At 39.1% G+C, this 26,727-nt stretch overlaps 1 protein-coding gene across 11 annotated transcripts; it reads left to right on the top strand.

Annotated features, from left to right (window-relative positions):
• The first annotated feature begins 917 nt into the window (after positions 1 to 917).
• Positions 918 to 25,880, top strand: ARFGAP1 (ARF GTPase activating protein 1). 11 transcript variants are annotated; one of them, XM_074888670.1, is made up of 15 exons: positions 918 to 1,021; positions 1,204 to 1,335; positions 4,905 to 4,968; positions 5,887 to 5,996; positions 7,485 to 7,656; positions 8,863 to 8,963; positions 9,732 to 9,821; positions 10,482 to 10,578; positions 13,237 to 13,293; positions 14,293 to 14,325; positions 15,634 to 15,663; positions 17,537 to 17,593; positions 19,563 to 19,622; positions 20,817 to 20,893; positions 21,361 to 25,880. In XM_074888670.1, the coding sequence occupies exons 3-15, from the start codon at positions 4,909 to 4,911 to the stop codon at positions 21,713 to 21,715; spliced, it is 1,299 nt and encodes a 432-aa protein (XP_074744771.1). In that variant the 5' UTR covers positions 918 to 1,021; positions 1,204 to 1,335; positions 4,905 to 4,908; the 3' UTR covers positions 21,716 to 25,880. The 11 variants fall into 11 exon arrangements, with proteins under 11 accessions (XP_074744771.1, XP_074744770.1, XP_074744765.1 ...); XM_074888669.1 differs by having other exon boundaries at positions 10,479 to 10,578; XM_074888659.1 differs by having other exon boundaries at positions 1,000 to 1,021; positions 9,735 to 9,821; positions 10,479 to 10,578.
• Positions 25,881 to 26,727: the final 847 nt, after the last annotated feature.

Here is a 26,727-nt window from a genome sequence, read left to right as displayed (position 1 = left end):
CGTGCGGCCTCAGCTGCAACCCCCCCTCCCACTCCCTGTCAGCTCACAGAAATAACCGACTGAAAAACACCCCATAATTTGATATAATTCACCTTCATGGGCCAACCTCCCCTTAGCGCTAAACCACTGAGTGGTGGTGTGGAACTGAAGCGAGCGCACACAGTTCGCTGTAAAGCTTTGTTTCGGTTTTGCTTGGTGGAAACAACTCTATTTTTTCTCCCTTTGTTACCGTAAATTCGGTCTCAAAAGAACTCCCTAAGACTTAGTTTGAAGTTTTAGAAGGCAGGCATCCTTCATTGCAGCGCTGGATGCACGGGGGATCCTTCCACCTAACGTGCATGCACTACAACAAAAGTTTATCCTTTATATACTTTCAAGATATGAATATTCATACATTTTCCAAGAAGTCTCCACCTTTCTGCTTATCTACTACATTTACAGAATGCTGGTGTCCCAAAATTGCACAACGCACGCACGGGGGGGTCTCGGGTGGTCGTTTGGGGCGTAAGCCCCCTACTCCTTTTTCCCTTTTATGGTCATGAGTCTTTTGAGGACAATTTCTTCTCCTTGGATGTTTCCCAACTCTGTTGGCCTGCCAAGATGTTCTTCCTTATCCGCCTTGTTTGAGAATTTCTGCCAGGATATATCTATTCTCCAGGTGAGGATATTTTCTCTGGACCTTTTAATCACTGAGGCCTTGTAAAATACGAAGTTAAACATCGTTTGGGGAAAGAATTTATTAACATTTAAGGTAGAACGGATCGCTAATTGTTACAGGCCTCAACTTGAAGGCTCCAACTGTAAAAAAAGTGTGTTTCTTCCCTCAGGGACTGGCTCAGGGGGGCTCAGCTTCCCGCCGAGGCCCGGCTCCGTCCCGGGCCGCAGCGGGTTAAGGCGGGCACCCATAATGCCTCGCGGCCCTGCAACGTCGCCGGCCGCGGCGGGGGCAGCGACTGCGCCGTGAGGCGCCGGGCGGGACCGTGAACCGGGGGCCCCGGCGGTGCCGCGTCAATACCCGCCGGTGCGTTACTGGGCTCCGTTAACTCTCCCGGGGCGGTTTGGCCATCCTGGTAGACCCTGCTCGGGGTGGGGGGGGCGCGGCGCTGAGGCGGCCTGTCACACAGGAGGGTTGGAGGCCTGAACTTCTCCTCCCGACGGCCTTACCCTCCCCGCTATTTTACCCATCTCTTTATTTTTTCCTAGAAAGGAGAAGCCGGTGCGCTCGCTGGGAATCCGGCCATGTTCTGAGGGAGGCCTCCAGGACTCAGCGTGGATCCAGCTAGCGCAGGTGTGCGGGAAGAAATCGCCCTCCTCGCGTCCCCTGAGAAGCTCTCGGTAAGGCGGCAGCGCTTCTGAGCAGGCAAAAACTGCACGACTTTCAAAACATGCAACAGCCTCTGGTAGATATTTGAAAGTGAGCCTTGCCCGCGCCGTGGAGGTGGTTTGGCAGCGTTTGGTTCAAAGCGTTTCTTCAGCTGGTGAGGCCTCTGGGGCTTTTTTGCCCTGGTGAGACCCCCAGGGAACCGTCAGGGCCATGAAGCCGTGCAGCCCACGTCACCCGCTTAATCTTGGCGGACTGAATCGTGGAGCTCTTTAGAGCTGGGCTGTGTGAATTTCCTGCTGCATCAGAAGAGCAAAGTCCCATTATAGCTCACTTCCACTTAAAAGTGTCTAGTGCCGCTTCTGCCTTTTTGCTTGCTTGTAGCAAGTTAAAGATTCCTAATGTGGAAACTCATACGGTGCATGTCTGGTTTTTGCTCTGAAAAGAGATTGTTTGGGAAATAAGAGTGTGAGATTGGTCTGTGTGAAGATGTCTATTTCCACTTTGGAACCCTTAGGCCAAAATATTTACATTCTTCAATGAAAACTTATTCCTAAACAAAACATTTTCTTTACTGCTCATGTCCATTTACATCGGATCAAAACAATATATATTTATAAGGTGTCTGCACAGTTTTTACTTAAGTTTTTACTCCTAAAATAGGCTATGTGCCTAGTCAGGTACTAGGGCTCAGCTTTGGGTGGTAAACAATGATAATTTGATCACTTATAACTTTGTGGGCAAATACAGTTGAAAATAGGCTAAGCATCTCTAAAGATGTTACCTGTTAGAAAGCTTAGAGTGGGACTCTCTTTTCTTATCCCCCTTTCCTTCATTTCCAAATACTTTGGTGGAGGAGAGAAAGGCAAAAAGCTGGTGGCCTCGGTCACCACCTCCTTCTCTTGAATGAAACTCTGCTTTCCCACCAGACAGACGTGGTCATCTGGTCAGGGAACTGAGTGCTTCTGGAATGGGCATGTGTTTAGACTGCAGCTGGCCAAAGTCTTTCTTTTAAAAAGTTTTTATCGAAAAAAGCAGTTACAGCAGACCCAAAGGCAATTGCTTCCTCTGTCAGCTTGGAGTCAGAAATCTGAAACTCGTACTGTATGTAAACACTGACATGGTGTGGATTTTGGCTGTTGTAGGATGTGGATATTGTGGATATTGCCTGTTGTAGGATGGATGTCTCTCTCTGCTCTATAGAAAATTCCTGGCTCATGCAGAATTGGGAGTGGGAAAAGGCTTTCCTGTTCAGCTCCAGCAATGAGCATTTGCTATTGAGGCTGGAATGCCTTTGCAGCCTCCAGTCTACCTCTGTTTGTTATTCTGAATGAAAATGTGGGGAAAGGGAGGAAGAAATGGTAAAGGAAGGATAGCAGTAAGGTGAACAAGCAGCCAGCCAGAGAGAGGAACCTGTAACTTGTTCGTAATGTACAAGAAGTTGTTGGGGAAATACAGCCCTGAGGAAAGGGGAGTTGGCATGCGAAGAGAACATAATAAAAACGGCAAAGAGGAGGGCCTGATTGTCTCTGGCCTGTGACTGCTACGGGATTTACTTAATTTCTGCACTGTAGAGGAAGAATTTTCCCTTACCTTGCCAGTGACAAACAGTGGAATTGAAGACGTGGACTTCAATTCGTGTAAATGTGTTTATGGTCTCTGTTTAGGACATGAGCAAACATGTTTTATGTGTAGTGCTATTTCCCTCCTCACATGCACTTAAGTTATGTAAAATTAAATGTTGCTATTGGAGAAAGTTTGTTTCATTATACAAGGGGTCACTTGCCACACTTTGTTTCCCATTTCTGAAAGTTACACAATTTCCATTTGATCATTGATAAAAATAATTCTGTTCAGTTTTAATTTGATGCAGGGTGACTGGAAGATTTTACTCACCATTAATTACAGTAACCTTTTCAGTTTAAACCACTTTTTTTCCACAGCTCACCTGTTTTTGTCTAATACAAATTAATTAAGATCGAAAGGTAGCATGTCAGTGAAAACACTGTCCCTTAAATTACACAGAACTAAGTATTTGTCAACGAGATGTTTACGAAGGAGTAAGTGCTTTAGATAAAAGGCAGTGAGTTCTGCCACAAATAATTTCTGCTTTTAACAGAGATAATAGGTAGGTAGAATGTTGAGCTTATTTCTTTCGGAATGGTGTTGTCTTAGCTGGTGGGGCGTGTAATGGTATGTATTGTACCGCTGTGGTTGCAGTTCACAGAAAGGCTGTTCTACTTATGAGATTTCTAAGAAGTTGGTGTTGTCACGTTCATAGAAAACAAACTAATGTTTTCTTACCTGTAGCATTTGTCTTTTTAAAATAGGCTTCCTCTTCTAATTAAAGATATGTTCTCCCTCCATCCCCTACTGGGTTGCGGCAATTGTATGTAACGCTTTGCCATTTACCTTCAAAATTATCGCAAGGTTGTTAATCCTATTGATAATTTAAGGATTTATGACTGTTTAGTTAAATAGCACACTGAACAAGTGTCAAAAGACTTGTATAAAGGCATTTCTGCCTCTCAGATCAATATTTGATGAAAATGTTGACCTGCTATTTTTTGCTTTGTGTCTTGACTGACAAATAAGCTTGACATTTAGTAGTTGGTGAGGTTTCTAGTCAGCCTCGTGACTTCTCTGTCTTTTCTACTCTAGCAAACAAATGTCTAAGACATAATAAAAGACAGAGATGGATTAGAAGTAAAAAGAAGATATGTTCTTTATTTAAAGTTAATTTAAATATCATACTACCAAATTAGTTGGAAATGTGGATTCATTTTTTATCTAAATTGCAATCTTGTGCTGCACCCTGCACTTTATTTCTTTTAACCATGAGTGTTTAGTGTACTTCCAGGTTTTTCAGGTTGTGTACTGTGTGTAAGTCACATTTTTTTTTCCTTAATGTGAATTTTATCCGTAGCTTGACACTGCTCCCTGCTGCTGCATTTCATGCTCCATAAAAGTTAAGAGTAAGATGATGTGGTCTGCCAGTGAGACATGACTGTCGGAATTAGAATTCTATTTTGTATGCAAGGTCCAAATAATTGCCTTATTTTCTTAGAATTCAGTTGATAAGCAAACTCAATACTTCTGGAAAGTCAGTTTTTGTATCTTCTAATAACGTGTTCTTAACAATGTGTTCAGGACTCCTAAGTGTAAGAGTTTTTCTGCTATTTTTTGCTTAGTCTGTTTAGTTGTACGCATGCGGTCCCGTGTAATCAGGCGTGATTGTAAAGTGCTTTCAGAAAGGGTAGCGGGTGGGACTGGCAGCAGCATCAAGTAAGAGTCTGTTTTCATACAACACGTGGTGTAGAAGAGTTTCCATGTTTATCACCCCTGCTCCCTTTTCAGCTGTGGCTGAATTTCACCTTTCCAATGAATCGCTTAAGATGACTAAATCCCCCAAAACATGTAAGGTAAATGGAAGAGTAAGGTTGTGGGTTTTATGATGTGTTGTTTGTTTGTTTTTCCCTTGCAATTGGTTGTGAATCAGTGGTTTAGACTGCAAGGTGCAGAACATCTTACCAATATCAAATCCTTGAATTTGACTTGGTTTTTTCTTTTTGTACCTTTGTAGAACCATGGCAAGTCCAAGAACAAGGAAAGTTCTGAAGGAAGTCAGAGCACAAGATGAGAACAATGTAAGAAAATTATAATCTCAATCTTTTTTAGATTGGTTTTGTAGAACTGAATTTTCTTGTTACCTACTCCAGATGTATGTTGTGCTCTACTACAGCTAGTGCCTTTATAGCACTAGTATGGGTAACTAACAGTGACGTATAAATTGGGATGTCTCATAATTGTGTTAGTTCCAGTAACTTTTATTCACATGTGTATTACAATACATTGCTGCGTATTTGGCACAAGTCTTTCAGAAGTTCTAGTAATGCTGTAACCCCTGGAGTCTGTTGAACAAGTGATGTCTTGGGCACAGCTTAATTAAAATGGCCAATTTCTAGTAGCTTGATTATAGGATACCTTAAATGTGATAGCCCATGGATAGGTTCAGTTTTGCTTATATCAAAGCATTAAACCTTGAATGGTGATTCCAGTCATAGGAACTTGTTACACTGTCTGAGCAATAAAGCTATTTTTAATCTATTTAGATCTGCTATCATTTACTGCCAAACTGTAGTATGACTGAATAAGTGTTCCCAACTTTAAATGTTGCGTCTTTATTTTGCCAGGGAAATCTCAAGAATTCAGTTTAGTTACTTTCTCCTCCTTCAAGACGATGTGAAAAGGAAATCAAGTTGAATTCTTTGCTCATTAATTTCAACTGTCTTATCTGTATTTCCTCACTGGTTTTTGGTAGCCAGTACAGTAATTTTTATAATCCAAGTCAGGCAAGTTAATGAATATTTCTTTCCTTACAGCATAAATAAATATTTGAAGGAAGCTTATCCTGTCAGGGAAGGTGTTTCCAAACACTAAGAACTCTCCCTTCTGAAATTATTTTCTGTGTGTGACATTTTCATGATTTGACTTTGAGCTGTACTGTGAAAACTTCACATGGACAAGAGGTGGCTGAGTGTTACGAGATAATTGTGTTTCTGCAGGTCTGTTTTGAATGTGGTGCATTTAACCCCCAGTGGGTGAGCGTGACCTATGGAATCTGGATCTGTCTGGAGTGCTCAGGAAAACACCGAGGCTTGGGAGTTCACCTCAGGTCAGCCTTTCAAGCAGATGATGGACTGAATTGGGTTATCTCAGGGTGCATTAGGGTTGTGAACGGAATGTGTTGTTTCGGAAGGGTATAGAATGTCTCAAGTCCAACATTTCATTGGCAGTTTTGCTTCATGCTATAATTAGTTGGGGCGTGTGCTGCACGGGTGCAGCTGTATTATGCCCAGTTCTAGAAAGCAATGTCTCTAGTTGTATCTGGAGGGTGTGTGGTGGTGTTTGGTAATACTGCACTAGTCCTTGTACTTTATTCTTCTAATTTTGTATAATCTTTATCAATTAAAACCAAAGTAGTGCTAGAGCAGCTTGAGAGTTGAGCAGAAAAAGTCACAGTATGCTTACAGAATGTTTCTGTAGTGTATGCAAGCATATAAAACAGTTTTATTCTGTTCAGGAGATTGGGTTTTTTTTAATATAAATGACAGGTTTTGTTTTGTCCAAGAAACATGCTCCACTGAGATGGGAATGTATGGAATAAGAACTGTTACGTGTTCTGGAGACTCACAGTGTGTGTGTATATATAATGGGGGCAGAGCATGGGATAGTTTCTCAAATGAGAAAGGGAGAGAAAGTCCAGGGGAGAGACCACCAAAGCCAGGAGGCCATTCAGAAGTACGTGCTTTGCTTTTCAAGGAGTGATTTAAAGCTCATTAGTGAATAGAAATTGCATAGGAAATGAGAGTTTGGAATTATTCCATATGTTACATGAAAGAAAAAATGAAATTACTGAGATGAGGATATGATGAAGGGTATTTCTTTAGGGAAAAAAAGAAAGAAAGCGGTCAAGATACAAGTTTTAAAGAGCCTTCTTGAGGATGATGTCTCATTTTTTTTTTCTTCCATGACCTTGTATTTAACAACAGGGCACTGTTGAGGATTTTTGTGGTTTTTGGTTTTTGTTGGGTTTTTTTGTGCTTTTTTAAAAATACAGTTTAATGAGCAGTAGCAAGAATTTACAGCTCAGAGCTGAGTTGAGATGCTAGCTGCAGTGATAAATGCCCTGGGATGAGGTCAGGTTATAGGGTAGGCTATTTTCAACAGCTGAGCTGTCAGTACCTGATGGTCCTTACGAGCAGAAGCATGGAGTGGGACAGGAGGTGTCCTCGCAGGTCACTTAAGTGTAATTGTGAAAATAGATAGGAAAAGAAAATTGCAGAGTGAAGAAGTATGGGAAAAGTTTCTTTTATATAGTGGGTTAGATTAATTTCTGGACTTGAAGAAAGCTGCTTTTTCTGTTGCTTGCCTTCTATTGACGGTCTCCTATAAGTGCAAATAAATGACATGATTTTAGCTTATATATGACCACCTTCTTATGATGTTCTATCTTTCTATACTTGGAGAGTGTTCTCAAACGTGCTTACACTCCCAGCTTTTGAGATAGGTTGTAGTAAGCCTTTTTTTTAATCTCCTTGCTGATACAGCAGGAAATTATAACAAGCTGTAATTTTAATTTTTTAAAAAAACTGCTTTTCAGTTTTGTACGTTCGGTAACCATGGACAAATGGAAGGATATTGAGCTGGAGAAAATGAAGGCTGGAGGTAATAGCAAATTTCGAGAGTTCTTGGAGTCTCAAGATGACTATGATCCCTGCTGGTCGATGCAGGAGAAGTACAACAGCAAAGCTGCAGCTCTTTTTAGAGATCAGGTAAGCTCAGTTGTGTGTGTCCTCATCCCCTACTATCTGAAAACATCAAAGTACTTTGTAAGAGCTTGTTTATGAAGTGTGGGGGAGAAGGAAAGTAGCAATCTTTTCCACCTCTGCTGTGGTTCTTGAAAGGGATAAGTTTTAGAGTGCTTCTTCCCAACTCTTCTAAGAATTTTCTTTAGAAACTTTCTTTACTGCATTTAGCTGAGATGGCTCAGATGTTCATTACTGCAATTTGTCGCAACTAGTTAGTCAGCGGAGCTGTCCTAATCCACAGCAGTCAGTTTACTACTTCAGCAGTAGAGTTTTATCCAAGTGATTGCTGGTAAATCTTTTGTGTATGTAGTTACAAAATGGTAAATTAATGTGCCAAACACTGGCAGGCTTACAAACAAATAAATTAGTAATTGTAATGGCATTACCATTTTTTGGAGGTTTGGAATTTCCAAAAATGAAATGACAAACATCTTGAATTCATGAGCTTAGAGACTTACAAAGATTCTGTATTTTATCCTGACCCTGCCACAGAAGCGGTAAGAAGATACATTCTGTGCTCACTGGGATGTCCGTGCAGCTTTGAAGTTTGTTGTGTGCGTTGTGTCTTTGCATCTCTAAAAGTTGCTGGGAATAGGAGCTGCTTGTCTGGAGTATCTTGCTGAAAGCAGAGAATTCCTAAGTTCGGTGCTGTAGGCCTTTTAGTACGTGAAACAAACTACAGAGCTTCTGTGGCAAGGCCTTTGGAAATTTTATATTAACTTGCAGAAGTTATGACTTGGATTGGAGGAGCGGTATGGGGTGAAGAGATGAAGTTCAGGTCCTTTGAAGGAGACAGGGAGAACATTTAAATTCTGTGCATGTGTTTTAGCTGCCCTATACTAGAGAATAAATCCACCTCTTCCTGTTCCTCCATTATCCTGTGATTAGCGCTTACGTCTCTTTATTAATCTTGTCTTTCCTCTTCAAACTAAATTTGCCTGTTTGAAGAAGTTGCCTAAAATCAGTTGCCTGAAATAAACTCCATGTTCAATTCAACATTACTAGCCTGAGATTCAGAAAAAAAATCAGTTTCTTGTGAAAACAGAACAATTGATCTTTGCAGCTGGCAGCAAACTGGAAAAATGACTTGTCCTCACTTTACAGGACCAGTGTATAACTTGTATGAAAACTTTGACCTAGCATTCTTGATTATTTTCCTACCTCTTCTAGGTAGCTACAGTAGCTGAAGGCAAGGAGTGGTCCATTGAAACTTCTCCCGCCAGGAACTGGACCCCGCCTCAGCCTAAAATGTCTCTTTCTTCCACTCATCGGTATGTATTCTTGTTATTTAATGTTGATATAGCTACAGCAGGACCAAAACCTGACGTTTGAATGTCTGCTGGTTTTATTCTGTTGATGGTGTTGTCTGAGCAAGCATTTCTTTTGCTGAAGTTAAGGAATATGAGGTAGCAGGGCTTTAATTTCTGTAAAAATTCCCACCTCCTCCCTCTGAACCTTAAATTATGGCAGACAAAAGTGAGAAGAGCAGAGGACAAGCCGTGCTGTTTTCATCTTGACTTGCTGTGACTGACACAACAACCCGAGACTAGTCGTTGTGTCAGTCACATGTAGTGTGTCACACCTTACCTTAACTCGGTGCTGTCCCTGTTCGTGCTTGAATGCCAGCGAAGAAGAAACAGACTTTTTCTTTATGGTGCTGATTACTAACAACAGCATAAAAGCTGGACCACAGCAGTTCTGTTTTTCCGCTTTTGCGTGTTGTGTTTGTTATTCTTTGCACTAAAGAGTCAAGTTAACAGAAAAAGCAGTTGTAGATCAAGCAAACAAGCACTTCATGCCTGGCCATCCTCCAGCGAGCTCAGGGGCTAGCTGGAGTCTGAGTAGCATTGTCTGGGTCTACCATCGCTTTATTCATTCAATACTCCGGTGGCTTTTAGTGGTTGCATTAGAGTTCTCTATGTGATAGATGAAAGAAATAATCAATTTTGCACCTGTATTATGATGACATATGTCAGGCTGCACTGCTGAGCTAGTGGGTTTTGCTTTACGCAGTTTGATTCTTAAATCTTTCATTTCAGTAGTTCTGCTGGACAATCTCAGACTGCAACTGCCTCTTCTGACAAGGCTTTTGAAGACTGGTTAAATGATGATGTTGGCTCCTACCAAGGGTAATGCAATATTTATTAACTTTTTGAGTGCCTGGCCCTGTAGCATAATAAAGACACGGATGTTATACTACAGCTACGTAGCTGTGATCCTGATTCACTAGTTAACAGTTACATCTTGTTTACTATTAAAAATATGTTGATAATAAATGGTAAAGGATAAGATGAAGGAAAGTGCCTCTTAACGCGTTTATGTAACAAAAATGTTTGAATGGCATTCAAGAAAGAGCTTGTAACTCAAAATGTTACTGTGGTGGGCTCCAAACTAGGGAATTTTTAGTGTATATAGTATTGAGTTAAACAGGCGTATTTATAAAGCTAACACTGTTTTCTTCTTCCTTTCCTTTTCCCATTTTCATGTATCGCTTTATTAGGAATTACTCAGACTTCTGATGGCAGTGATCTGTAAACCTAGAGAATCCTTAAGACCACATTAGCGTGCATAGGGGACACTTTAATTTGCAAGGATTCCCCTGTGGATCCTTGTTGGTGTTGTCTTTATGAAGCAAGTGGTTTTGTATTTGGGGTGCTTTAGGACTTTTTCCAGGTGTATTTTAAAGTCTGTTAAACAGTTGTCATTCTTTCATGCTTTTCAGCTTTTGTTTAATGGTTTTAATAAATCCATGCTGATACAGATACAACTTACTCATTTTCTTATAGTAGTGGCCAAGAAAATCGCTATGTGGGGTTTGGAAACACAGTAAACCCTCCAAAAAAAGAGGATGACTTCCTGAATAATGCTATGTCTTCATTGTACTCGGTAAGGAATTGCTTGAAGCTTTCTGTGACCTGAATTACTGTTTTCTTCTGTTTTATCCCCTGTTATGGGAGAATATAAACAGAGAAGAGAAACTAAAGATTGCAGGCAGATATGGAGAGATGCAGAGTATTGGTTGTATTCTCAAAAGAGTGAAGAAGATACTGGTGGACTGTAAATGGCAAAATGAAGGGAGAAACTTGAGCAAAATGTAGGAATTATCTCTGGTATCAGTTCATAGAAATAACAAAATGAGGATATTAGCAATGGATTAAGAACTAATACTCAACAGGGCTTGGAGGAGGAAAAAAAAAAAGTAATTACCTGTTGGGAATAGCAGTTAGGCTGGTAATGCTCTAAATAGATTAACCGTATTAGGTATGTTCAGTGGAAAACAACTGCAGTGTGTGTGTACGTGAGTGCCAGAAGCCCTGAACAGTGATGAAAACATTTGAAATACTTGTGACAGGGTGTGAAGAGATAACAGCATATGGTCGAACAGTTGTCGTGATTAAAGTAGAGATAGTGAAAGATGCGTTGTTGAAGGAAAATGGGAATAAAGTTGGAGGCAGTCGGGGACATATTGGTGCTTTGATAGGCTGCAGAGTAACAGTGCTGAACAATATTTGGGATTTGGAGTGACTTTGAAATACAGTAAGGTTTTTCCACCAGGGTTAGTGGCCAGTAGTCTCCTGTAGAGCCTCCTTGGTCTAAATATCCACACCAGGTTCCGTTGTTTGTTTTTGTTTTTTTTTAAAAATATAATTCACGAGAACGTAATAGAAAAAGGTAATGCCTGAGCCTTTGAACAGTATTCCAGGTGATCCCATGGGGTGCTTCGTATAGGTCTGCTGAATATTTTCCAGGTATGTCACAGATCGCAGGCCAGAGAGTTCCAAATGGAAACCACATCTATAATGTATGGCAGACGTGCTGAGCAAAGGAGGGATGATGCTGTGGTGTCCAAGTTACCGTCAAACATTATTTGAATACATTATCTCGTTGAAACTTATGATTAAAATGCCCTCTTGTGACCACAGATACATACTACAGTGCAGTTTTAAGTCGTTTATTATAGTGAGATTGAATATTTGCATGCATATTTGTCCTTGTGAGGAAACCAATTTTCCTTCCCCTGCATTATGATTGTTTTTTCCCCACACATGCTACATTTATGTATATACATTATTTTCTGCTGTTACATATCAGAAGGGGCATCTTCTGTGTAATTTACACCAACTACACTATCTAACTTGTTCTGTAAAGAACAGATGTAATTGCAGTTTAGGTTGGTCTTGAGTCCCTTGAGACTCTGCTTAACATAAAAACTACAAGACACGTCGCTTTGCCTTTTTTTGCAGTTGGAGAGAGAATTATCTTTCAGTGTTTCAGCATAGAACAAGAAAGGCAATTAATGAAGAGACTTCAAAGGGATAGGCAAAAAAATATTTCTTGCTGCTTTTTTAAAAAGACATTTCCTCAACCTAAATATGCGTTATAGTCAAATTAAATAGAAAGGGTAATCAGAGAAAGGTTCTGCTATTTACAGATTTTGTATGGAAATTACCTAAAAGGTATCATGTTACCAAAACATCCCTGCTTTAACAAAACATCTACACTTTGACAGCAATCAAACTGATAAAAGGCAGTGGTAGACATGGATATTAACCTTGCATTCCTAGTGCTGTGTTTAAAAGATTCTGTAGCACAGCTTAAAATTAGGTGGTGATGATCTGCAAAGAACAAAAACTTACATCTGTTTCTTCCTTATTAGAGACAGGGGAACCACAGACATGTTAAGTTTGTTTCTGGTTTTTATCCATTCAAGTATGATGGGTTTTTTTTCACTTGTTTTACTGGGCAGATTCTGGATGAATGAGTTACTAACAAGAACTGAAATCTAAACAGTTGTGAAGAGATTTTTAAAGATTATGTTAAAAAAACCCCAACCAAACAACGAATTAGAATCACTCTCCTGCTCCACTTTCGTTTAGCTGGTTTCTTAATCAGTATCTGACAATCGGTAGTTAGAAGAAATTGATTCATGACAGAAAAGTCTTTTAAGAAATGGCCAATGGTTTTCAGATCTTCCAAGAACCAGTGAGGCAAAATAAAACTCTGTTTCTTATGTTACTAAAGATAAAATTTGCAGGAAACAAGGAGTTTGAAGCTTTATTATGAAACAGAAAATTGCTGAATGGATGTTTTATGAATTGCTGCCTGACGTTTTTGAGCACTGATTCTTGTTTTCTCTTCAGCTTTTTCCAGGCATACATTTTAGCTGCTCATGGATTTTTCTTTTTTTTTTCCCCCACCCGTCCAGTCTCTGTTTACTAAGGTTTTAATGTCTTTTTTTTGTTCTTTTACTTTTCTTCGGGCAGGCGGAGGAATTTTTTTTTTTTCATGTAGCCATTTTTAGTAGAATAACATCTGGAGCACTCAGGTTTGCTCAAATTGCAGGTGTTTTGACACAAAAAATGGAAGTTCATCACTATATAAGTGAGAGACTAATTCTCGCTTTTACTAGCAAGCAGTTCTTATGATTACAGGATAAGCTGTATTGGTGAACATTTTGACTTAATTTAACATGTAATACCGAACACTTGGTTATTCGCTATTATTATTCACGTGTAGTTTACGATATTCTCACTTTCTTTAAAGGGGTGGAGCAGTTTTACAACTGGAGCAAGCAAAATTGCCTCAGCTGCTAAAGAGGGTGTAAGTAAACAAAATGCATTTTGGTGTAATTCTTGTAAACTTGGAGATTCTTTTAGTGTTCTAATAGTGATGTCCAGGACAACCTAAATTCTGCCCTTTTGTGTATCTTTGCCTGTGGCATATAAAATAGATGCATGTTTAATGGAGATCTCTTCCTTAACTATTTCTCATGGTTTTGGATGGACATTTTTGTAAATTTGTCCACTGGACATAAGTATCAAGAAAGAACTCAACAAAAATTTTTATTATAAAGCAGAAATTTCTGTCTGTGCCAAGTGAGGCCAAATTGTGTTCTTCAGCAGGAATTTAATACGTAGTTACAAACTGCTGATGGTTTTATATTTCTTTCCTTCTTTTGACTTCTCTAACTACAGAATTTTTGTCAGTTTAAATAGAAAGTCTGTTGGGCAGAGGTTGTGTCCAGAGGGATGCTCTGGGAAAAACTGAGACATGGGTGGCAGGCTCTGCGTGTTCTGCAAATACACGCACTTGGGTGACAACCATTCAACTTAACTGTAGACTAAAACCAGAGGAAATAAAAATCTATTACATTTTGCATAGATGATGATGGAAAGAGATGAAATATTTTTGTGAAAATAATGCATTACAACTTTTTTCAGTTTTGCTTAGTATCCTTCCAAATTTTTAGGAGCATAACAGTTATCTCTTAACTGTTACACTCATAAACTGTTTAAACTCATCTCTTACTTTGGGTGACATTGAGAGACAAAAATACTGATACTCATCCACATCAGCCCACCAATCTAATCTATATTGAAGATACTTTCTTTCCCCTGTTGCAAGTTGAGAAAGACTGGTGCTTCCCCAGAGCGATCTGGAATGCCAGAGGTGGTGATATGGATGGTCTCTCTTCACTGTGAAATTCTGATAAAGGTCCATTCATCTTGGAGAAGATCATGTAATATTTCTAAATGTGTGTATTCAAAAATCAAAGGTTTTATTCCTAGTAAACTTGAATGTCTTTGTTTCTTTTCACAGGCTACCAGATTTGGATCTCAAGCAAGTCAAAAGGTGACTACAGCTCTGTCTTATTGACTGCAATTGGCTTTAAATGTCATGTATTTGCTTGCACCAATTGATTTAGACTTGATCATCAACAGACCAGTGTGTTTTTCCTTCACAGTGCACAGAAATTTTTAGGTTCTAGCTTTTATTTCCATGGGAATTGCAATCCACCGCAGTGACCAAATTAGGCAAGAAATAAACAGTGATACTCTGCTGTGTATAACTGTCGGGTGTGTTGGAGAGGAAGTAGAATGAAATGCTTTCATGCATGCTTACAAACTTAAAATACCCTTATATTATTTTTGTGAACTTTAAATGTGGTCTATCTTGAAGTAGTTTTCTTGGTAATATAATGCAAGCCATGTTTCCATTGCTGAAGCCTATTAAGATATTACAAACGTGAACTGCTTAATATTGTTATTAAATTAACTTGCTTGTGTTTGTTTAAAAAAGGAGCAATTACAAAAGCATTTCCTCTTTCAAACTAGGGTTAAAACAGAGACAGTCAGACCTGAATTAGAACTCTGACATAAGCAAGATCTGTTTGCATGGAAAAGTTTTAAGTTCAAATGTGAAAATGTGTAAGAAGAATAGGACTCTTAATGTGCCAAAGTTCTGAGTGAGAGAGGGCTTACATATATTAATATATGGTAAAGGGAGTTTGGCTTTGAACTAGAACTCTTGTATGTCTAGCGTTAGCCTGGCGTGCTTCCTGATGTGCAAAGGATGCTACTGCTCAAAACAAACGCGAAACTGCCGGTGTTGGTGTCCAGACAGATGCAGGCAGTAACTTGTGCATGTTTTGTAACAAAAATGTCTTGTTTAAAGCACCCAGACTTGATACTTAGAAGCTTTAAAGTATTTGCTGCTTGGCTTATGTAAGAAAACTAAGTGTTCTACAAGTCTTCCTCTTTTTACTCCTCCCGGCAGTTTCCTTTTTAGAAAACTGTTCTTCAGTATTATCAGTAAATGTAAATATAATATTAAGTGTCAAAGCTCATCACATCTACTGACAAGGACCACAGCAACATGGTGCTGTAGAGTATAAGCTATGCTACCAAAGCTTAAATTTTGTTCCTGAAACATCTGATCTTTTGCTCTGTAGAACAGATTTAACATCTTTTGGATACAATATATTGTTTAAAATTATATTTGGTGTCCAATGACCAAACATACTAGCTGTTTGTCTTGTCAGTAGATGTTAAAATTGGAAAAGGTTCATGCTACTTAACTTGCCTGAAAAAATGCTGCCAATTTTTTGCTAAAAGCTGCTTCTACCTTCCTTGCTCTTTCTCTTTTGCTGTCTGGGTAAAGTTTTGGGGCTACAAGCAGCAGCCAGAGCCGGTAACGCCCTCACATATATTCTTGTGCATGGACTCCTTGTCACTGTTCGTGCTGAATATGTGCATTTGCTCTTGAGCTGTCTTTTCTTTTTTTTTTTTTTTTTGCCTTAAGTCAAATCTGTTTAGAATAATGTGTGTTTCATATGGTAATGTTTCTTCAAACCTATTTAAAATAGGTTAAACTGGATAGAGATATCCAAGCTCTGCGCTCTCAGAAAACATGCTGTACTTTTGTCCATGCTCTTCATAAACACAGATGACTTCAGGATTTCTGTTTGCATGTCTGATCCAGGAATGCAGAACACCTAGAACTACCCTGGGGTGTTGTTTGAAGGCAGGCTCTTTAGTGAATGCCCCATTGTGTAGTGTCTGTAATGCTGGTGAAGATGCTATCCCAAATTCTGCAATAGTAGAGATGAAGAAGCGATTCAGATGGAAACATAATTGTACCCAAATCTTTCCATATTTATGAAATTACATGGTTGAGTAAATGGGATAATATAAGAATTCTTCCCAGTTCTAGCAATGACTTCACTTAGCATACCTGAACCATTAATCTTAGTGTGTTACACTCTTTATTATAACATAAACAGTTTGCCAGGCTTAATAGACTCTGAAGGATTTTTCAAAGATTAAAAATACCCTTTCTTGTTTTCCTTAAACACCTTGTAGCCTCACTCCCAGTGGAAACAGGCTTTATGTGATTTGCATTCACCTTTCTTACTAGGTGGGAATGGGGTTACCTTTGGCCTTTGTCTTCTCAAATAACTTGTGAACTGGTCAGGAGTAGAAGTGTTGGAGATAGTGGTGGTTGGGTGACTAAGAGAGAAGCTTTTTAGACACCTGGGAATCTGTGGAGAAAAGATAGTCGAGGTGATCCATCCCTAGGAGGAATATGAATGAAGGCTCACACCCTAACCAAAATTAGTGATAAGATATCAACCCTTAGGAAATGAAACTTCATTAGACTCTGCTAATGTTTAGGAATAATGTTTGTCTCGCAAGCAAATTGGCCCTTTTGGATTAACTGGGCTAATTCAGAAGGTAATCAGTATAATACAGCAATTCTGAAGAAAAGTTTAAATCAAAGGTTTATTATCGTAGTAGGGAAAAAAATTATTTCAAATGAAACTTTTGCAAACCCTGCTGTCCATGTCAATATTGTCTTACGACAAGTAATTTTGTGAGTTACACTGTGAGCTTACATTTTTGTAAGATGCCTCTGAAGTACAGTATCCTGACGCATCTTGTTCGGAATTGCAATAGATTTCTGAAGTTCATTGTTTTCTCTCCCTGAAAACCTGAAGCTGTAAAAAAGATTACAAAAATCTTCTGTCACAGCTTTGCCTCTTGTGTATTGCTTAGAAACAATTGGACTGTTACCAATAGATGACAATAGCAACATTCCAAGACAGAAGAATTGGTGAAAAATTGGCCATAAAGATCTAATTGTACAAGTAATTCCATTAGTAACGAAAAATAAAGGTGGATGAGGTCAGTTCTTCCAAATATTCAGCTGCAGGCACTAGCAAGGGGCCCACCTTCTAGGCTGTTGCTGGTCGAACCATTGCTTCTGCTTCTAGTGCAAGGTCACACTTTGCTTGGGCTCTGGGTATCTCCAATGACCTATTGCTATGTACATCTGGTTTTAATTTATTTTCTTTTAATGTTTCCTGCAGCACTGTACTGTGTGTGCTTTTCAGCTCATTCTGCTTGTATGAATCAAAGCTTTAAGGCTTCACATGTTTTTGGAGATGCTGCTGAGAAATTAGCCTGCAGATGTTGACTGTGTTTTTTGGGTTTTGGTTGTTGTTTTTTTTTTTTTTCCTAAAGGAAAATATAACTGACTTTGTTTTTGTTTTGCTTTTAAATAGGCATCAGAGTTAGGTCAGACATTAAATGAAAATGTTCTCAAACCTGCACAGGAAAAGGTAACTTTGGAACTAGTAAATTACTTGCAGAAACATGGTTATGCTGACTTGGGGAGTGATTGTCTCCTCCTGCCACAACTGCAGTTTGTCAGCGTGTCCTGTTTTTTCATATACTAGTACAGTAGCAAAGGGGAAACATTAAATACCTCAAAGCTAGTATGTTACCAAAGAAAGGTTAATGAGGGTGATTTCCAATCTTTCCATGTCCACAAGAGCCTGTTACATTATTCCCCATTAGATACTATTTTATAAATTTCATGCTTTTGATAATAGAAGCTGGGACAAGATGAAAATGCACCCTAAATGGATTTAAAAATCAGTTATTAAAAAGAAAATACGAGTACTAGTATCTTTGAGTGTTAAGTTTATAGAGTTTTATGCGTCTGCCTGCCAGCATTTTAATTCACCTAAGCATCTTTGAGCCACTGAAGTTCATCATCTGCCTCATCTGGGCAGTAGAATTTGGGGCAACGTATATGTTTAAGGTGAACGACGACAGTTTATCAATAGAAGTAAGATGTTCTTGCAAACTTTTTTTGGTATTCGTTCAGAACTTTCTGGTAGTTCATACCAAGTTTTGTGTGCGTTCATACGCAAAGTGTGGTCTAAAGTAACATTTTGATTAGCAGTTCTGGTTACTGTGTTGTTTCTAGGAAATCAGTTTGAAGCAGATTTTCATCTTCCCTTTACAATTGTTAGTGACCAAAACCACGTGGCTAACGGCACTTGCAGCAGCAGTTGGAAGAACGCGACGTGCTGACCCGAGTGAATGCAGACAGTCACTAGTGGGTGTGTAAAAGAGCAAGGCAGTCCTCCGAAGTGACGAGTGATCACTGACACCACAAATTTTAGTCAAGGATTCTCCCTAGTGTCAAATGTTGCCTTCCTGTTTCATATGTTTGAAAAAACCATACTTTTACATCTTTCCGATTTGGCATGCCTTTGTTCTGTGCTTCTAGAATTTTGGATCAGCTCCAAAATTTTGATGAATTCTTTTCTGAGAATGTGGTGCTCTACTTACCTACCTGCTTTTTCCCAAAAGATAGTGGTTTTGATAAAGCAGATTAATTTGTCTCGTGTAAGAGAAGCAGTGCCACCACTTTGGGATATGGATTAATTTTCAATTTGATAAGAATGGTTTAATCACATTACAAATTAATTTCTCTTGCATTAGCTTTATTAATTCAACATTCTTTACATAGCGTTTCAAATCACAGGAGAAGACTCTTAATTGGTTTCTTATTCCCCTGAATTATCCACAACTTATTTCAGGGTGCTTAGGTGCATTATTTTCAGGGTTATTTTTAGGGTGCATTTCCTGGAGCTGATTTTTATTTTGTAGGACAATTTAAGGAGGAATGTTGAATTCTATATTTTTAAAAAAAAAAAAAAAGTCTGTTTCCCTTAGGATGTTGTGCTCTTAGTTCTAAATAAGTGTTACTTTCTGAATTCTGTGATTGCTGCCTGGCACATATGTAGCTGTACAAAGTCACTTCTTTGGAACAGCTGCCATTTATTAATTGGTAAAAGGCACCAACTGTATTCTGGTTGACCAAAGTTCAAAGCCCTTTTAATATTTAAATAAACATGTATAAAAGAGAATAAAATGCAATATAGTAAATATAGTAAAATATATTTATAAAATGTCACATTTGCAGGTGTTTTTTGCACTGGTGTTTTTATGTTCAGCATTAGTGTAATGGTACCTTCCTTGAACTGTGTGTCTATCAGTAGAAAATTCCCACAAACTACAAAGGGCTGAGATTCACTCTGTTATAGATCAATGGATTTTTATATGTCTTTTTCAAAACTTTTGTTTTGATCTAAGTATATTTTGATTCACTTTCAGTTTGTTTTTTTTTCTTTTTTTACACTTTTTGGTTTTAGCTCTTAAGCACAAGTAAGCCTGTCGTAAGGTTTCAATAATACTTTGGTTTATGACTAATTATGAATACTTTGATTCACATAGGTGAAAGAGGGGAAAATATTTGAGGAGGTCACCGTGGGGGTATCGCAGTTGGCCAGCAAGGTATGAAGTGGCCTGCCTGCCTTTAAGGAGGCCAAACAGTAAGCCAGTCTCCATATTCTTATGAAAAGTTTGTAGTGAAACAAGACCACAATGCAGCTTTAGTCTCTGCTGGTGCTGAATACAGAAATTTTGAAAGTGTAATTTCCAGTATGCAGTACTTCTGTTGGGGTTTTAAAAAGCTCTGCAGATATGAGGTAGTTCTTGTCATAGTTTCACCGAGGGCATGATGTAGTTACAAGACAGCCAGTGGCCCAAACTCAGAAAGAAAATGTCTGCTAGAGAATATGGAGACAGCTTGCGTTACATCTGTACAGTTAAACTTACTAATGTTCTGTACCTTTTTTCTTTGTCTCCCTTTGCTATCATTGCTTGGTAATGTGGTAAGTGCTCTCTACAACTGTCAAGTACAGAAGTCCTGCACAATCTAGTGCCTATTTTGATAACTGTACAGTGTTACCTAGGAGGGTCTGTCTTTCTAGTGCTGTGAAAGTCAGCGCTGGAAGCTCTGTCATGTACCAGCTTAGTGCCTTAAATGTTGGGAATGTTTGAATAAAATAAGTGACGTTACCTGTTCTGTTTAGAGCCTGGCAACTTTAAGTCTGAATTCTGGGATTCATCCTCTGTATCTCTGACTTAAGAATACTAACTTCCATGGGTGTCACTGAATTTGTGTTTCTAATCCAACACCAGTCCGTTATAATAACCCCCAAAGGATTCTCCTAGTAGTCACGTTCATTCTAGAACTCAACTTCTGAACTGTTTTACCTGGGCAGTAAAATAATACTTCTGAAGCGGGGTGAAAGTAGTTTTTTAGAACAGTAAAAATAAAAATACTACTTATATGAATCATAACATCAAAACACCAGTGCTGTCATTAAGTTTAATTTCCAGCATTTTTGTCAAAGAAGTCTAGGAGAGAATTCAAAAGATGTTATTGACAATGATGGATAAAAAAGCTAAACTTTACCTACTTTTCACATCTTCCAGCAGCATGATGCTGTCAAATGTATGTTCCTTACATCAACCATGTAACTGCCCATCAAAAATATTAATAAATTGTGAGTGAAATTTTCTGATGAAGTGTGTTCTCTCGATCTGAACAAGTGGATGAATGTGGTGTGGTTTTTTCTGTTGGACTTGGAGGAGGTGTTGGTGCAGTCCAAATGAATGGAGTGTTGTTTTTTTTTCCTCTAGGTTCAGGGAGTGGGAAGTAAGGGATGGCGAGACGTCACCACTTTTTTTTCTGGCAAACCAGATGATAATTCTGAAAGGTATTTTTTTGTTATTATTTTCTGTGTCTCTTTAAACACTTAATTTTATCTCCTGTATGTTCTCTGCAGTATAGTAGTAGCAGGTAATTTTTAAATATAAAGAAATTATTCTGTCATTGCTAGTAGTTTTCCTGTATGTAATATGGGAGGAATTCAATCTAACTGTTTATGACAGTTGTTAAACTGAGAACAAAATAGTGCATGGCACCTTGGTTTTAAAATTATTCCAACTGCATATCCCCTCGCCTTAGGCTTATTAGTACTTAAGGCTGTTAACAAAAATCTGTGAATTAGGATATAAGCTTATGCCATTTGGAGCAGTATTTTTAGTTGTTCTGCCTTTATCCTCAGTTTTTGTTTAAGCAAAGGGCAGTAACATTATAGTTTTCTTTGCTAGTGTTATTTTTATTATGTTTCTCATAACTAAATTTATTTCTACCTTCCTTTTTTTTGTCCCCCCATAAAAGACCAGCTGAAGGAGACAGCTACCAGAACAGTGGAGGGGAGGGCTACCAAAACAATGCTGTAGATCAAAGCTTCTGGGAGACCTTTGGCAACTCAGATCCACCAAAAGCTCATAAATCTCCAAGCAGTGAGAGCTGGACCTATGTGGACAATTCCACAGAGAAGAAGAGCTCCGACAGCTGGGACGTGTGGGGCTCAGGAACAGTCTCCAACAACAAGAACAGTAACAGCGACAGTTGGGAAAATTGGGAGACCAACTGGGAAAACACAGGAGGGGAGAGCAAGACCAAAAAACCTCCTAAGGCAACAAAAAAGGCATCTTCAGCTGATGATGGGTGGGATAACCAGAACTGGTAGAACTCTTTAACCCTGTTTTGCACAGCTAGGAAAGGGAGGCTATGCTGGCTGATTGAGGGGAGAAAGTTTTACACGCAACTGGAGTATCTTGGTTGACCTTACTGATCTGTTACTTTTGTGCTTCCCATTCATTCTCCTTTCTTCTACCCCGGTTTAGGGAAAAAAAAGTAGCATCTGAATCTTTTATTACATAAAGGTAGCTGTCCCTTTTCTAAGGAATAGTGATAAATATATTCTCCTTGCACTACTGAAGCTGGATACAGTGACTTTCTTAACACAAATGTTCAAAGGAAAAAAAATCAGTGCAAGCACGCTTTCATGGCACATCCTTGCATGTGTAGGTTAATAGTTATTCATCCAGTCCTCATATAATTTGAGATGCCCTGAGGTGTTTAATGCAAAGAAAGGACAGGATGTGTCTTGAAAAGATAGCAGTTAAATAAGCAAACTGTAGTTGAATAGATCTAGTTCAAATGCCTTATGGATTGATTGCTCTGACCATATTAAGTCTGGCAATTCAAGATGGTCTTTAAGATACTTTTTATTGGAGCTTTGGTTTTAAACTTTATGAGATTTTTTAGTCTTTTAAAAGTTATTTTCTCCCCTTAGAATTAATAAGGAATCTAGAGCTAGGTGGTTATTTGTGTAAACTCACGGTTTTGACCAGAGCTGTCAAGGGATCTCCAGAATGGCTCCTTCTTGCTCAGCGGGTTAAGAGTTTGCACAGTGCAGCTCTCCTACACAGCTAAAATGCAAAGCTGTGTTCTCCTTCCTTACCTACGCCCTTCCCCCAGTTTGAGTATTTTGTATAGTCTGTTTTTTCTCTCTTTCTTCCTTCTACGCATCTATTTTATCTGTTCTGATAAAAATGAAATCTTTCTGCTGCTTATGGCCTTTTGAAGATAGGTTTGGCAACTTGGCAGTGAAACAAATCTATAAAAAAGATTCCAGTCAGAAAAAATGGGTGGAAAATATGAGAACATTGAGGAGAGAGGCTGGCAGCAAGCCCCTTTCAAGATGAGTAGATGTCTGGATTTAATAGTAAAATTTAAATTAAGCAGATGTTTTCCAAATTAATCTTTAATACGTCAATCTGTATCTCTCTTTCTATCATGTATTTCTCCACATATTCTTTCTGGATCTTGTTAAAGAAACACTATTTCGGAAACTTTAGAAGCTCCTTGTCAGCATTAAGGAATGGAATAGAAGATTCAGTTATGTATCAGTTTTGACCTAACAAATTGCTTTGCATGACACAAACCGTAACTTCCACAGAAGAATTATGACTTTAACGACAAAGGTGTCCTGTGTGTCCCATTTTATTTTTGGGAGTGGGCTGTAAATGTACACTCAGCCCGAAAACAGTCAGCTCACTTGAAAACTTCAGATCATGATGTCATTGTGTAGTCTGCTGTCCTACCAGCATGGAGTTCTTTACTGTGGACCCTCTAAATCTTAATACATACCTAAAAAGCATTTTCTTTTTAAAATTTGTTAATTTGTTCAAGCAAACAACTAATCGAAGTTGTCAAGGTTACCTTAAATACTGCTTCATTTCTTTTTCTCTTCACAGAGGTTTTGGAGCTTATAGTAAGATCAAGGGGTTAAGGAAGGAAAATCATGAATCACCTCAAAAGTAGCAGATTTTAAAGGCTTAAGTCTAAGTAGAAGCAGCTCTATAGCCTGATTCTGTATTTCTTTAGTAGGATCTTTCAGATGGCGAACAAAATATTTTTCTAGTCTTCTCTAGCCCTGTCCTGCAAGAGTTAGGATTTTTTTTTTTTTTTTTTTTCCCCCCTTGCTTCTCCTGGTGGCATGGTCTCTGCCGCTCGTGCAGCAGAACCCAATGCCACTCTCCACCCAAGCACTACTCTCGGCTGAGCCCTGCCAGGCGCCGACACGCTGACCCTTTGGAAGTGCCCGAGGCACGAGAGATCTCGGTTTACAATGCTGCTTGTGGTACCACTGGCAGAAGTTTACAGCCTGACTATAAAACAAGGATTTTGTTCTGCTTTTCCTCCAGTTCCAAATATACCTTTGTCAGAGCTTAATTGCATGTCGAACGTGACTTTGTATTTTTATGCATACACCTCTGTTGCCTCCTTGTCCCGTGTCTGCTGCCCAGTTCGGAACTGTAACGCATGTACTCCGGAGGCGGTGCTGTGTGCTGTGTGTGCCCGCTCCTCGGCTGACGGTTTAACAGTCTTTGTGAAGTGTTGCGGTAGCGGTGACGGCCAAATGCACCTGATGGGTTGCACTGTCTGACTGCTGGTGTCTGTCTGGAGTGATGTGAAGCTGACTCAGCTTCCTGTGTACAAATTTATTACAGTTTCTCTTTCATAAACCTCCTGAAATAGCTTGTAGCAGGATAAGCTTTATTTCAGTCCATTCAATCAACAGTATTGTGATGTGTATGCGTACGTTCTCCTCAGCTGTGTGGTTTGCCTAGGAGAAAACTGGTTTATTTATGTATCACTTGCAGCTACAATTGGCATGAGCCATTTGTTTGTTCTTCTGGTTTTATTTTTGTATCTCTTGAAACTTTATGTTCTAAATTAAACTAAGCAGCCGGAGCCCTACTCAGGCAGAAGCTTTGGGTAATGATTTTTCTTCCAGTTGAGGAGACAGTGACAGAACAAGTCACCATCTCTTTTTGCAGTACTGTAGAGAGTCAACAAAATGCTACAACTCCTAGAGAGGTGTTAATGGAAGATACTAAAAACTAATAGAATGGCAAAACATGTAACCGCAGCCACAAAACTTGTATACCAGCTGTCCCAACCGGTCTCAGTTTGGCAGGCAAATCGGTATTTTTTTATGACTTGTCTGAATCCGAACACTTTACCATGTCTTCCAGAGGAGAGGATGAGATTGAGGGCATTTTCTTGTGCAAAGCCTTTCTTTTACTGGATTTTACTTTCTTTTTTTTTTTTAGTGTAGATGGCTGGGAAGTTTCTGCAGTTTGGTGGAATGCATGCAACCAAGGCGCATGTGTGGAGTGAGTGTTTATGAATTAGACTTTTCTTTTATCCCTCCTCCTCACCCCAAATCCTCTTTTTTTGGGCTGATCATAAGCACTGTAAGCAGAGGCCTTGAGTACAGCCTGTGGGAGCTGAGGGCACCCGTCTGAGTGAAGGTCCAGCCCTTGAATCTAAGCGAGCATGTGGGTTGGCACGGCCGTGGTGTCACTGTGTGTGTCACCTGTTGCATGGGTGAGGAGGGCTCCACTTCCCTTTCAGTCCCACGCCATGTATTAATTTTAAGTTGTATAAGCAAATTGCCAGGAGAGAGCACAGAAGGTGAAGTGACTACTGCAACAGTTGGACCTTGCAATGTTTGGTTTAAATTTCCTAGTGTTTCAAAGCAATTTATTCCTTTGTATGGCTTCAACTTTGGAAAATACAGAGCAGCTGGATTCCTACAGGTAATCTGAAATAAGAAAACTTCAAGACATTCAAACTAAGTGCCACTTGCAAAAGAGTGAAAGTCTTAGAGAGTGTTCCTGAACCAGGAACCTAATCCTAGGGGTTAGGGATTATTTTAAAATGTTTCATTTGTGTCTTGAAACCTGTTAATAATTATAACATGTCAAGAAGTGCTTGGCCAACTCTCCCTCATAGTTGAGACCTCAAGGATAATGCTGCTGCTTTTATTTTCCAGGCCAGACTGTGTAACATTCCATGGGTTCTTAATGTATTTATCAGTGTAATGATCTGTGCAATAATTTAACAAGTGTAGGTAAAACTTTTGTTGTTTAATCCAGGATACATTTAAAGATACAGTGGTCCTCTTGGAGAACAGCAGTCTAGCGAGGAATTTCAGTTCTCGCCTTACTTTGGCACTGTTAAATTTCAGTAACCCTGTTAAGAAAGGCTTGAGCAATCAGTGATTTAAATCAATCAAGAAACATTTCAATGCCCATTGTTAGAGTTTGATTGTAATGGCTTAGTGACCGCTAGTTGTAGAGCCCTCTTTCACTTTCATGCCAGCAGAAACTTGGTCAGTATGGAGTACTGTATCTTTAATTTTCCTGATGTGTTTTTTGTGAAGTTCACAGGAATGGCAATTTCAGTGAACACTATTCATTGTTCTGTAGAGTGGTACCGGACTTGAACTGCAGTGTCATCTTTTAAAAAGCATTATAATAAAGCAAAGAGATATGGAACAGGGTGGTGTTTAGCCCTTTTTCAGGAGACTTCGGGTACTTTTAAACCGGTGTGCGTTAGTATAGCTTATGTGGCCTTTTGAATGAAGTTAGTTTTACTGCGGTTAGCATCAGAGAGTAAACTCAAGATGGGATGATTCCTAATTAAGAAAGTAGGGAAGTATTGTTACAATGTGAGTATGGAATTGTCATGTTGGAGGAGAGTACCTGGCACTAACGGCATGAACGTGTGTCCTGATGTGCTGGTGTCATGCGATTCTTCACTGCCAGTGTTGACAGAGAGCCAAAAATAGGTGTATCATCTTTATATTTCATTGCATTTTTGTAGTCTAAACGCTAACTTAAGGGCTATTTGAGTTAGGAACAGTTTTAAGACAACGTTGGCTGTCTCCTTTATTTAAAGAGAACTACAAAATAGAAATTAAAGTAGTTGCGAATAGATTTATGTACTCTGAGATTTTTATTAGCTTGTCTACAAAGGCACTTATTGCAGGAGAAAAAGGTAACTTCTAAAGCAGTTTTCCTTTCCAAGAAGTGCGATTCCTCCAACGAATCCTCCAGCTGGTGCTGACGCTTCCCATTCAGATTCCAGTGTCCTTCATTAGCCAAATGGCCCATGGGTGCTCCAGGTGATTGATGACTGCACTGAGCTTTATGTAAATTTAAAATATCTTTTATTATGTTCTTGGTCAGCAGGACTGAGTCCTACTTGCCTTGTAGAAGTAATGGTACTGATTTTTAAAAAAAAAATGGACATTTGGGTTGGGTAACGTCCCTGGTATTACTGCACTAATATGCTGTGTCCATTCTTGCCATAATGCCCTACATTAAGGGCTGCTTTTTGTGT

The sequence above is a fragment of the Strix uralensis genome, chromosome 18, assembly GCF_047716275.1.
Source record: "Strix uralensis isolate ZFMK-TIS-50842 chromosome 18, bStrUra1, whole genome shotgun sequence".
Taxonomy (NCBI): Eukaryota; Metazoa; Chordata; class Aves; order Strigiformes; family Strigidae; genus Strix; species Strix uralensis.
This window is presented reverse-complemented; position numbering and strand designations above follow the sequence as displayed.